This window comes from Ochotona princeps, chromosome 21 (assembly GCF_030435755.1).
Source record: "Ochotona princeps isolate mOchPri1 chromosome 21, mOchPri1.hap1, whole genome shotgun sequence".
Lineage (NCBI taxonomy): Eukaryota > Metazoa > Chordata > Mammalia > Lagomorpha > Ochotonidae > Ochotona > Ochotona princeps.
Window position 1 is genome coordinate 22,131,826 of NC_080852.1, and position 13,656 is coordinate 22,145,481.

Consider the following 13,656-nt stretch of genomic DNA (forward strand, 5'->3'; position numbering starts at 1 on the left):
CACCTTTTCTTCCAGGGTTTCATTCCCTGGCTTGCTCTAGAGTGTACGATGTGACCCTTAGCACGTTGTGGTTGCAGCCTTACTCTGGAGTTCCTGTGCATACTTGATAACATGTAAAGCAGAGCACCCTAGAAGACATCCCATTTTCTTTCCTCGTTTGGGAATCCAAGGAACAAATATGTTGACATCCTCAGATGTAATGGAATAGCTTGAACAATGTTACAGTGCCTCTTTAAGTTTCTATGTGAATAAAAATGACAAATTCCTGATTTGGGGGCCAAAGGAGAGACTCACAGGTGCTGTAACGATGCTCCTAGTCTCGTTGGCTGGTTTTCTGGCTCCTGATGGGCCATTCTCTGGCTTTTGTTCCACTCAGACCCAGAACAGAATGAAGCTGATGGCAGACAACTACAGTGAGGACCACCACCACTACCACCACCACCACCACCACCACCACCATCGATCTCCTGGGAGGTCGCAGCATTCCAATCACAGGCCCTCTCCGGACCAGGTCAGTTTCAATGCCGCGTACCTCCAAGACCCTTTTTACCCTTTGGATAGTTTAAGATAAAATAAATAATCCTCAAGAAATAATAAACAGCATAAAGTGATACGTTCTTTGAACTGAAACTAATAGCTTTGGTATTTATTTCCATCACTCAAGGAATCTAAATGTTTTCCTTTCTCCTTCCTCTCTTAAGGTTTTGTCTTTTATTGTTTATGTTATGCATTTTCTTTTCTCCCCTTCTTTCTTCTTTCATAGATAGGTAGTGTGTTGCTGGCTCAGTTTCTAATGGTGTGTTACTCTGGAATGTCTCTTTGGAGTTTCAAAAGGCAGCACTTTGCTTCCATATGCTTAGCAACCATTGCAGCCTTGTTTGTTGAGTGTTTTCCTAGAAGATTCCTTAGTGATGCAAATTAATGGTGGAGAGAAACAACAGGAAGAGATATGCTTTCTGTTGGCATTTCAACCAATGAAGTTAAAAAAAATGTGGTTTATTTGTTTTGGACTCTGTCTTCTACCTCAACTAAGGAAAGCAAGTAGAAAGATGAATCGACCCATGCACAGACCGCCTGTGGATTTCAGTGATACTCACACTCACCCATCAATGCAAAAAGCATTTACACTTTCTGTTATTAAGACTCTCGAATGTGAATTTTGTTGAAACTCGGAATTAAGATACAAACTCTCCGGCTAACATAGTCAACATTAACCGTATGTCTTCCTTTGTTGTGCTAGGATGTTTCATTCTGTCAAGTAGTCCTGCTGTAATGTAGGCTGTAAGTTTCAGAGGGTGTGAGAGATAGAGGAATAGAACCACTGAGATAGAGGAAAGACCTTTGGATTTAGGATGGGAAGGGCTTGCTGTAATCACCCTGTGTGGAGAAAAGGCCTAACTATTTGCTGGGGAAAAAGGAATTCATTCAATTCCTAAAAATTTTATGGATTTTTTTTTCACTTTGTATTTCCATTTTAACTCATGCCACGAGCATCCCAGGGAAGAAGTGCAAAGTGCTTCAAGATCCTTTGCTGGAAGTGCAGCTCTAGAGAGACCTGTGACATAGAACAAAGCATTAGAAGCCCTCCCTGGATGTGTGCAGTAAGGCAGCTTCCACCAGACACCCTCCCTGGCTTTGGCCAGCCCTCATACCCAGACACGTTTGCCTTCAGAGTCCCAACACTGCGCATGGTGTTCACACAGGACAGCAGATTTCTGAGGCCAAGTGCAGAATGGCAGCAGCCTGGGCTTTTAGCTCTCAAAACAGGACTATTTGGAGATCTGGAAAGTGGAGAGAGAGATTAATTTTATGACATCTTATATGTCTGTGTTTTTGCTTGGACTTGGTTTGATTTATTCAGTTTTTACTCCTTCTCCCCACACCTCCACCAATGGACTTGCCGATTTAGTGTCTTTACGCTTGTTCTTGGTCCCTGCCCTTGGCACACTGCCCTTTGCTGCTTGTCATTCTTCTGTGCCAAGTCCATGTGAGTACTGGTCATGGGGTGGCTGCCAATCACCCCCTCCGCCCTGGCTATTCCTTTGAGCCATGCATACTAGAAGATTCTTCTCACCCCCAGCCCCCACCCCAGGGAGACAGAAGCAGAGAACTCTGTAAGGAACAAAAGAAGGATTTGGATCAAAGAGCGGATGCCCCTGAGACCTGCTGAGATAGCAAGCTGTTTTAGCTGTTTTATCCTATTCTAGAGACACAAATACCAATGCACCTGCTGACAGTGGGTCACCAGATCAGATTTACCTGCCGTGCAACTAGTACTGCTTTCCAAAGATGATCTCATTCTACTTTTCCAGAGATCTGTAGTCACAAACAAGAGTGTCACACCTACTGGGCTGACCCTCTTCTCTGTGTCCGTAGACACTAGAGCTTGTGATTACTAAGGGGTGGTTCCCTTCCTGCAAGGGTTAGAATTTCTTGAAGAGTGTCTGGCCAAGGCATGTTTTAAAGGCTTTTAGTGTGTTTTTGTCACTAGTGCTGTTAGCGGAGGGTGATCATTTTTAACTTTCACTTCCTCCATCCCACGGAGTATTGTAACTGATGCATGGGAATGAAGAAAGGTGGCCCCTTCCTCTTCTGCAGATGGGAAACCCAGACCCTTGGAGGGAGGTGAACTCACTGCAGCTCCTAATCTCATTCAGCTCATTTATTCCATGCCAGCCACTCTGTGGAGCTTGGGGAAGAGTGTGGTGGACCACACCGAGTACTTACCTCAAAGAAGTTCGTTATTTGGTCCTAGGACAAGAATTGAGGCCCTGGGATGTCTAGTTCTTTCCTGACTCAAGTCAATCAGAACAAGATAAATAAAGGGTAATTTTTAGTAAGTTAGGGGCCCATGACCTAGGAGTGTATTCTGCAGTGGGTTTGATGGTGAGGGTGAAATGCCATTGTGGATGTCAGTTGGAGTCAACAAGGTTAGGAGGCTCCTTTCCTTGAACCCTTGCAATTAGGAGAGAGTTAAGAACCCTGAATAAGATTAGTTTGACTTCAGTGATAAAGATAGATGTATCTTGTGGATAATATGTTCTTCTTATGTAAGTGCCCCGAGACTTGGACAAAGGGTTTTGAAATTTAGTCATCAACAAGATGTATGCCATTGTATGAACTGCTATACATTTCAATCCTAGAATGAAACAGTTATGAAGTGCGAAGAAGTTGCTTTCCCAGTTGATTACAAACCCTACCTATTGCTGTGAGAGGCCACGTTTACTGAAACGTATGGAGCCAAGCTACTTAGGAGAAAATGACTGCCTTATATCATTATCTGACAACGTGAGAGTCTTAGTAATGGGTTGATTTGGATGAGATTTAAACGAGCTGTCCAAAATGTATCCATGTTAGCTTAAGCTGACTTAAAGGTGAAAAACCTCTTAGAGGGATTTCTGATTCTTTTCCCATGAATCTTTCAGCCCTGGTCTTCCTGTAGCCAAAAGGATTGACCAGTAACTCTTTTGGACAATGGACTTCCACAGTGCTGACACTGCCTCTTGGGCTTGATTAAGAGATCAGAACACATAGAAACAAAGAAATATGAAAAATCAGTCACTTGCTACTTTTGCAGAGCAATTCATTCTCCTTAGGAAATTCAAGTATTGCCATATATTTGCAGAATTATGTTCTTTTTCCATTTTTTCCCTGTCTCTTTCTTCTTTACTACAAGTTTGTGTTCTCCTTGAGAGAAACTGAATCCAAGTATTATAAGTCTAGACTAGCATTTCCCAAAGTAACTTTTAGAACATTAGTCCCGTGAGAAAAGTCTTGAAAGAAAGATTCAGTGGGCAAAGAATTTTGGGAAAATGCTGCATATTTTAACTCTATCTTCAAGCATCCTGGTGCAATTAGCAGATCAAAGGATCTAAAAAGTCTTATAAGAAAGAAAGCTCTCCAATTTTATTTAGTCCAGCATTTCCCAGACTTATTTGATCATGGGCATTTTTTTTTTCTTTTCTAGTAACATCTGTGCTCTGAGAAATATTGTTTTCTGAGTATCAGGTGAAAAGAGAGACTACCCAATTTAAAACATGACTGACCCAGTTTCTAGCAGTGGTTTTCATCAGAATGTGGAGTTTTTATTCAGTTCCCTTTTATGCTTTACATGGCAGGAAGTGAATATGCCTCTTCCATTCATTTCTGGGCTCCTTTCCTAAAAACTGTAGCACCTGAAAGTGAGTTATCCCCCCCCCACCCCAAGAACGCAATAGATCTAAACCAAGGGAATCCAGTAAGGGTGAGGTCCCAATGGATTAAGGATAGTGATCAATACTGAGCCTCTCAAAGATTGCAGGTGACTGTAATGAAGGAATGGGAAGTGCAAAGTGGCATTTGATAATCTATCCTCTTACTGAAGCAAGGGGCAGTTAGTAGCTGGTGCCCTAACTCTCAGGATGACCCCAGTCATTAAATACATCCATGTAGAGAAATCCCAGTAATGACCTAGGAAATTCTTCACAACAAGAAGTGGTCACAAGGGCAGACAACAAACATTTCCCAGGACACAATAAAGGCCAGGGAATAAGGGGAACTTGTCATAAAACAGTCATGGTTCAGGATACAAAGCCAGGAGAGACTCAGCTTCTGCTAAATGATCTCTGTAACGGTCCCCAGCAGCAGCATCTGTTATTTCCTGTAAACACTGGCCTTCCCTGCTTGTAAGCACATCAGTAATACCATGCCTTCCTGCTTGCATCTGTAGCAATGTCATTATCATTTTGACTGCCCCAGGGAAAGTAAAATTTTATTCATCTCTGTGCAGTGTTTCCTGGCTGTAGGCTAACCCCATCATCAGAAAAGGCAGAGTCTGTGACTGGACAGACGCAGCAGCTGAACATGCCTAGTACTGTTCAGGCTATCCTTTTTGCATCTAGGACCTACACTGCTTCAATACTGGATTGGGTGTTGGGTCTTTAAAGATCTCATTGCTTTTATTTTGTGAAAGATGCAGTTCTATTTGTTAAAGCATCTACCATACTGATTCTAGTTGGGAGGGGCAGAAATGACAAAGAACCTGAGCATTTTTGGAGTGAAGACCCCGGAATAAGGGAGTACTTCCAAATGTCAATGGAAAATAAAGGAAGTATAAAATAAGTTTATTTGGGTGCATACATTTTTTTGAAATCTGTGCCTAGGAAGGTCTTTAAAAACAGCTACAGAAAATACAGATTATAAAAGCACTAGGTATGCAATTCAAATGTTTTAGGCATGAAATTAAACTTACCTTTGAGCTCATTTTCTTTTCTTTTTTTTTTTTTTTTACAATCTTCTGGAAGTGCTTTCAAATGTGGCCATTTTTGAAGACGAATAGAAAATGGTTTTCCTTCATCCCATTTCATTGAATGAGAGTGTTCACTCTCGGAAGCTGGGAATCCCAAGAGATATTTCCACCTTGCAGATGTTCCTATCCTATTTAGAATTCTGATTTCCTACATGCCTTATAGAACTCCTACTTCTAAAGGAGGGCTTCAGAGATCCAGAGCATGAAGCCACATACTTACTAAAATAATTGCAGAACAAGTTGGTAGAATGTTAGTTTATATTTCTATTCTTTGTCCCGTGTTACAACACACAGTCACATGTGCCTGGCCCATAGCAAGCACTCAGTGAAAATCTGTTCAACTGTTTGCATAATACCTTTGGGAAACACAAATGGCGGGTGGAGACATCTCCATTCCACAGATGCAAAAGCTGGAACCTAAAGAGCTCATTCATGACCCAAACTCACAAACCCAAAAGTCAGCAGGCTCAAAATGAAGGCCCAAGTCTTGAGTTCTGTATATGAATGGCAAACCTCTTTGGATGTTGGCATGGCTATGCCTTTGTAACCACTTATGCATTTTGTGTTCACATCTCACTTTTTCTTGATTACTCGTGTGCTTTTATTTTTCCACTGAATTGTGAACTGTTTCCTGTTTTGGTTTATTTTCAAAGGTTTGGTTAAAATGTCATCTCATCATTTCTGTTGTTTGCCTACTTTATGTAACTTTATTCCTAGTTTTGTGACTTTATGCCTCTCATTTCCCCCCTGCCTCTGGCCCCCCATTTCACCTGCTTCTCTGCTGTCCTTGTGCCAATGAAAACAAGGCTGCCTGTATGTAAACTCTCCCACCACCGTTCAATCATTGGGGAGATCCTGGAGCAGGGAAGAGGCGTGGAGCAGGAAGAAAATTGCTCTGGGTCACAGGGAGCTCTTGGCAGGGACGTAGCAGGACCCACATTCCCTTGCTCACTCACCCATGACCCTTTGCACACAGAAGGGCCTGGAACAAGCCAGGTCCCTAGAGCAGTAAGTACAAGAAGATGCTTCACCCAGCCAAGGGCTTGCCGTAGGCTCAGCCAGGCTGTTCTATGTTCTTTCAGAGAGTGACCTTCCTCCGTCAAAAGCTTGCTTGGTTTTCCATTTCATACTCTTAACTTGAGGGTGTCTGCTCAGCTGATCTCGCCCAAGAAAATTGATTGCCCTAATCCTAAATAATACCCACTCCACTTGGCAATTTCCAGAATCTGTCTGCAGATATAAATAGTGATCGTTGGTTCTTTCCCTGCTGCTCCTGGTTGCTGTGTGGTCCCTCCATGTGTTGGCTCTCAGCCGAAATGAGAGCTTGCACCACTCAATATATTTCAGAGCACTGAATGTATATGTCCATTTTCTGCTGAAAAGCTTCCATAGTGTTTTGCTTGTGATAGAAGCTCTTTTGTCATAAGCCATGAAATAAATTGCTTGATAAGGCACCCAGGCCTCAGTTTAGCCCTCTTTTCCCACTGATACTCATGGGATTGTATCAGATAACAAAAGAAAATGATCCCAGTGACCCAACTCACAATGGACCATGCCAATCTATTTGTCAATTCTGCATACGGATGCTGGGCTAATACCCAGAGAACTGTCTCTATGAACTGCACCAGAGGAAGCCAGCTTCCACAGTCTTGAGATTGCTAAGCTCAAACTTTGCCTCCTCTCCCCTACAAGTTGAAGAGAAAATAAAGAGAATAAAGGCAGGTGTCTTGCCCTCTCACCCTCCCACTCCCACCCATGCTATACATACCAGTCTTGGGTACCTATTCCCAGACAGATCTAGTCTGTCCCATAGAGCCACCCAATAGAAGAAGTGTTCCCAGCCACCTTTACAGAAAATGGATCCTGATTGAAATTGTGCCTGAAGACAGGTGACACCTCCCTGTGTTTCTTGCCCCTTGTCTCTCTGGTTAGGCATTCCTGTTCTTTGCCATTCTTTTCCCTCCTTTCTGGGGCCTGGATTTTCTATTTAACCAACAAGAAGTTGGTGGAGTCTTGCTGCCCGTGTACAGAAAGCAGCAGCCATAGCAGCCCAGCCCCGGGCCCTAGGACTTGTCAGACAGCCAACCCAGGCCCTGTAGGTTCCCCCAGTCACGCCAGCCTTCTCTGTGAGATGCTGGACAGGGGCTGGAGACTGATGTCTGGCTCTGCTTGCTCTTTCACCAACAGATTAGCCCCGGTGCAGCCCTTTGAATTCTAACACACAGGACGAGGGGTTTAACTTGCTCCATTGCCCCTAGAAGATGGATTCTGTATATAGAGTTGTTATTCCTAGCTTTTGCTTAGGGAGGAAAAAAAGAATTTATTTTATGTTTTGAGGTTAAATGAATGTGGGATAAATGTATACACAGCGTCCTGTGTGTATATATGCATGTATCGCTGTATGTCAGATGATCTCAGGACTTTTCCACATATGGAAGAATTTCGCAAGATCATGTTTAACTAGAAATTTCTCTCCTAACTTCCCCCTGAGTGCATGTTTGAATATGTATTATATATACAGTACATATATATGTGTATGTGCATGTAAATACATTTTCATGTTCCCTACATAAAAGCAAAAGCAGCCACCATATATCAAGCCTCAGTAATGTAAAGTTATGGAACATCCAAAGAAAAGTCAAGGAAAAAAGAAAGAAAACAGAAAATAGTAAAAATAATCGTATGTCTTAGTTTTTAATGCCAGTTTTCCATCCAAGTTAGTGTGTTCAAAGCTTGCCTGGGTAGGTTTTTTGCCTTTTCTATTTGTTTGTTTTTAGTATTGTTTTGTTTGTTTTGCATTGTTAATCTAATTTCATGGCCCACTTTGCATAAGAACCCTTGAGTTTTGGCCCCATCATAGCGATGAAGCCTTCAAATTAAGCAACCCATGAAGCAAACTCTTGCTGATACTGAAGTTTATTTGTTAGGAGAAAGGTTCAGAAATTTCCACCACTGCCACTCCTGAGTAATAGAGTCCACAATTTCCAAACAGTTGATGTCATGAGCCACTTGCTGTGCCACTTTTCCCGTGCCTCTTTTAACTAGAATACATTGGAAGACCTGCATTTTATAAATTATACAAGATGGGAATACAGCGTTGATGTCACCTTTTCTTTAGCTCGCAAAGACTCCTGGGAAAGCTCTAAAGCCACAAAAAGAGAAACAAGATGGCCTATGTGATTCTAGCATTCGGAAGCAGAAGGGACGAGTTGACCTGTTCGTTTTCTTTTTCTTTTTTCCTTTTCCTTTTTCTTTTTCTTTTTTAAGAACAGAAGCTCAGAAATGACCCTGTTATGGCTCTCTGTGAGGCCACAGGTAGAGATGGAAATAAGGGTGAATGTCTGTAATGCTGTTGTGGTGGATATTTAACTGCGTCCTCCCCCATAGCCGTCACAGGCGCACTCGGCCATGACCAACGGCGGCAGAGGCAGGGGGCAGTGGCACACAGCAGTGGGGTGGCGGTGTGTGCAGACATGCAGGTTCTGATCAAAATTTAATCTGGGCGTGATATTCATCCCTTGCATCTAAACACAGGAAGACACACTCTGAGAAACCGTGCCAGGGAAGATCTTTATGTCTGGGAAGAAGACAAAGCTGCCCCAAGTATCAGAATCCTCCTGTTAGAAACGCACCTCTCCTTCAAGGAGGTCTGAGGCCATTCAAAACGCCAGGCTTACTCTATTTGGGGGTAAAGTGCGTGTGTGTGTGTGTGTGTGTGTGTGTGTGTTCTAATACTAATTCGTCTAAGTTTTACACCTTGTTCATGGTGTTAGCTTCTCATTAGATTTGTTGCACTAGCATTTTGAGGCAGCAGTGGTTCCTGCACACTGGCTGCCCTGCACTGCCTGGAGCTGTAACCCATCCGGGCAGCTTCCATGCTTGAGTCTTTTTCAGTGTGCTGCTTTAATCCAGTCACATTTGTCCAAGAGGCATCACTTCAGCTCCCCCATTGAAAGAAGGTGGCCAACCTTGAAATGTTGGGAAGCAGACACATCCCTTTTCTATTGCTTAACGCTATTGCCCCCTCTCTCCCTCTCTCTCTCTCTCTTTTTTTCCTTGCACAGATGTAATAAAGATCATGTTTGACTTATACATTCCAGGCACTTGCAGCTCTCTAAAGATAAGGGAACAGCAGAGGAAAGGGATTGGAAATATCTTTTAAACATAGATTGCACACATTCTCAATTCTGTGAGCCATTTCAAAAAGCCACCCCACTTATGAAATAATTGTGTTTTAAATCTCATTTTTGGCTTCTGTATATTAATGATCTGAATAAACTCTAGCTTTGAACAGGCCAGCGATGCTAAAATATTTACAAACAGTTTTATGTACCCTTAGATCCTTTTCATACACACCATTTAACCACTGGCATTAGTGCTGTGTCAAGTCCAGTGTTGCAACAGTAACAAATACTTCAGTTCTATCAGCAGGAATGATCACCCTGGTTATATTCATAAAAATCTGCAGCGTCTGTAATATAATTAAATTTATATTTTCTAACCTAATATTCATAGCAACCCTACAAAGGAGTGAAGCTACCATAAGACCCCATTTTCTTTCTTTCGTTTTTTTTAACAACCAAGGATGAAGAAAGAAAAAGTTTAGGAGCTTCAGTGGCCTACCAGCCAGGAAATGGCAAAACCAGAATTCTACTAAAAACACAGTTTTCACTGTGCTTAACAAAGCTAAGTGTTAATGACCAATGGATGAGAGAGCAAAGTGAAGCTTGTCTTCACTCCCACCCTCTCTTTTTATGGTTATCTGGCAGAGCCTCAGCTTTGAGCAGATGTTGACTTTGAACTCCCAAACAATATAACCGGCTAATGTAGAGCCTTCCAGCATTTGCATCCTCAGTCAGGGGTCTTGTATCCCACACCTAGAGGACTAGTGTTCTCTCCCAAGGAGTGATTTAGCAGAATTGGTCTTGCTCCAAGAATGTTGAAGGTCGGTTTCTTCAAGTCTCCCTCCATTCCCAAATGATGATGCTGAAAAAAAAAAGAGCAAGCACCTAAAGATGTCACCTTAAAAGGGAAGCAACCATTTTCCAGAACTCCTGAAATGTTCTCAAAGGCTTCACAAGAGATCTCAAGTGGCTCCCCTGCCATTGTGGGATCTTGACTAGGTGAACTTACTGATAAGTCTCAACCCTGGTAATAGAGGCTGTCTGGTCTCAGGTGCCCCAGTGTGGACATCTCCTGTCATGCCAGTCAAGCTGGTGAAGGCCAGCTGTCACCAAATGGCAGTGGAACAATAAATCACAGGGTGTGGCTAGTGCAGGCGAAGGGAGCTGTCATCCCGAGCAAACCTAAGTTAGCCTGGCCCCAGAAATCTTGAAACGTGCTGGACTCACTAAGGAATCCAGTGATTCAACAAAGCAAGAGCCTTACCTGGTTACTCAAGGAGAAACATTGCTCTCAAGTTTGCATCTTGAAGACCTTGTGAGGCACTCTGCAGGTTAAGAAAGTGCTGCCTTTAGCTTGGGGAATCTTAAAATCTGCAGACAGGTCCTTAGAAGCAGCTTCCATTTGCACGTGAAGACTGCTTTCTTCCAAGAGCCAGAGGGACACAACCTTTCAACCAGGACTTTGAACAGCTTGGGAAGAGGGAAGTACTGAGCTCAAACTATTTCAGAATTGAGCTAAGCAGAACCAATGAATTAATGCCTTTTGGGATGAGGATGAGCTTCCCTCTGGGGCTTCCCAACTCAGGTGGTAGGGTGAGACAGGCGTATTTCTGGAGTTAAACAGACTGGCATGTGACCCTGGCGCCACAGCTCCTGGCCAGGTGTCCTTGGATGAACTACCTGACCTCTTTCCCCTAGCTGGGCTTTCACATCTGCACAGAAAGCCTTCTGGCACCTGTGTCTCAGGACTGTTGGGAGACTCAGGAAACTCGAAAAACACTCTGTCCAGCCTGGTGAAGGTGCTAATATGTGCTGGCTCTTTTCTAAACCAGATCAGAAATAATTTAAACTTGTATTTAAACAGAGCATGAAGCAGGTACCTGAACCTGGCTAGAACTTTTTTTGTTCTCTGGGGGATACGTGACTGCAGATGGGTTCCACAAGCTGTAACAGATGCCAGTCACGTGAGCATTTACAGCCACAGTGGACCCCCTCACTTTCAACAGAGACAGCTGTCCATGAGTTCAGCATTCCAGCAGGCAGGAGACATTAAATGAGCAGTCTCTGGAAGGAAGATTTCCACTTGACCATGGGAGGGAAACATACTCATGCCCTTCAAGGCTCAGTATGCTCTTTAGGCTCTTACCTTAATCTGCTGTTGTCATTTACACACACGAATGTCTTTCCTGGGTCTGGCCAACTTGCAGTTAGAAATGCCAGGGAAATTGCCTTGGTCACACCCAGGTAGGGGCACATTGTTGATCCTGCCCTGTGATACCGCCTTCGTGACTTGTGCTGCGCAAGTTTGTAGAGATCTAGGGCTCTAAACTTCAGAGTATCTGGTATGTCCTGGAACAGCAGTGGAGGTGGGTCCAAAGACTGGCCATATCAGACCAAAATCTAACCAAGATAATCCTGTGTGCCCCTTCGGACAAGGAAGCCAGGCTGGACTTTCTGGCAGAGACCAGGGCTGGGTTCCCAAAAGGCAAGGGGCTCTTTGCAAGAGTTCCTCTCCACAAGACAGGTGTGACAGTAAGTTTCCCTTATGGAACCTCGTCTCCCAACTTTAAGAAAAAGCCAGTTATCAACTCAAAAGAGAATTGCATAAAGAAAAGAGGAAAAAAAGGAATAACAAGAACAAATAACAACACAGAAATGGGCTCATGTTGCCTGCTGGCTGGACTTAACTCTTCCCAATAGAGACCAATGGAAGACTTCACACTGGATTGTTTCTCACTTCAGATGGTGGCATCCCTCCTCAGAGCATCATCGCTCAGGCTCATAAATGTCCCTCACAGAAGCAAGTCTCTTGTCTCAGCAACAATGATACATTCCCCTTGGTCTGGGATCTTATCCTCAGCCTAGTTGCAGTGAATAGCTCATACTAAAAGGAATTTTGTTTGTTTCTCAATATTTAGAGCACCCCGGCAGGGCCCCCATATGTGTGACTCCAGGGCTTTGTATCAAGGCCTCATGTCCATTCCCATGGAGAGATGTAGCCACAGTTTGGTCATTCAGTCTTCCTCCCTCTCTATACAGAATTTTTTTGCATTTTGTGGCCATCCTGCCATGGGCTTCCATTCTCCTTGGAGGTTCCATCCTCAAACACTGTGCACCACAGCACTTGGATGACCGCTGGGCCAGAGGCTTTCTTAAACACTGTGCACCACAGCACTTGGATGACCGCTGGGCCAGAGGCTTACTTAAACACTGTGCACCACAGCACTTGGATGACCGCTGGGCCAGAGGCTTACTTAAACACTGTGCACCACAGCACTTGGATGACCGCTGGGCCAGAGGCTTTCTTAAACACTGCACCACAGCACTTGGATGACCGCTGGGCCAGAGGCTTACTTAAACACTGTGCACCACAGCACTTGGATGACCGCTGGGCCAGAGGCTTACTTAAACACTGTGCACCAAAGCACTTGGATGACCGCTGGGCCAGAGGCTTACTTAAACACTGCGCACCACAGCACTTGGATGACCGCTGGGCCAGAGGCTTACTTCCTGTACGGACATTTTGGCAAGTTGTGGCAGAACATTCACTCAGAAAGTACACACAAGGACTCAGACACCAGGCAACATCCACAGAAGTCACAAGAGCCTGTTTGAAAACAGCAAAACAAGGAAAGGAAACAGACTCTCCCAGGCCCCCACAGATGCATTTTTAAAACTCCTGAGTACTTTAAAGTAACTTGGCATACAGTTTGGGATGAAATGATGCTTATCTTTTTTTTTTTTTGATTCCTTGGTCCTTCAATTTACATTTCTGTGTGGGCAGGTTGCAGAACAAATGAGTATTTGCTGACCCAGATATGGGCAGGGGCATAGAGTAACAGCTGCCGAGGTTGGAAAGGCTTGGAGCTCTCTCTCTGATCAGCTCCTGTGTTTTTGGCTTTCATTCCCCAAACGGACACCCACCCTGACCCAAATCACTGGGTGATGAGGGTCAATTCATGTTTAAGCTTTGAAGATTAGAGAGAGAACAGAAATGGCCACTACTTCCCTTTCGTTTTTCTTGGAGAAACTTTTAGAAAGCGAAAACTTTTAAAAATGCGTAATATTTTGAGTTCACGAAAGGAATTTATCCACATTTCTGCCATGTGAAATGTTAGCAAAGTTTATGTTGGACTGTCATATTTCTTTACTTTTTTCACCAGCATACAAGACGTCGATCTCAACATCTGGTTTTTAATAACCCTCGACATCTGGGAGCTCCTTTTTATTCCTATGGTGGACGAA

At 43.6% G+C, this 13,656-nt stretch overlaps 1 protein-coding gene across 11 annotated transcripts in view; it reads left to right on the forward strand.

Annotated features, from left to right (window-relative positions):
* ERC2 (ELKS/RAB6-interacting/CAST family member 2) overlaps positions 1 to 13,656 on the forward strand; it is an 899,314-nt gene that overhangs the window by 711,497 nt on the left and 174,161 nt on the right. For all 11 annotated transcript variants that reach the window (XR_009247350.1, XR_009247349.1, XR_009247351.1 and 8 more), the window contains one exon: positions 377 to 511. Coding sequence is in view for 8 of the 11 variants with exons in the window: in XM_058678726.1 (XP_058534709.1) it covers positions 377 to 511 (135 nt within the window). In the remaining 3 variants the exon portion in view is untranslated. The remainder of the gene's footprint in view (positions 1 to 376; positions 512 to 13,656) is intronic.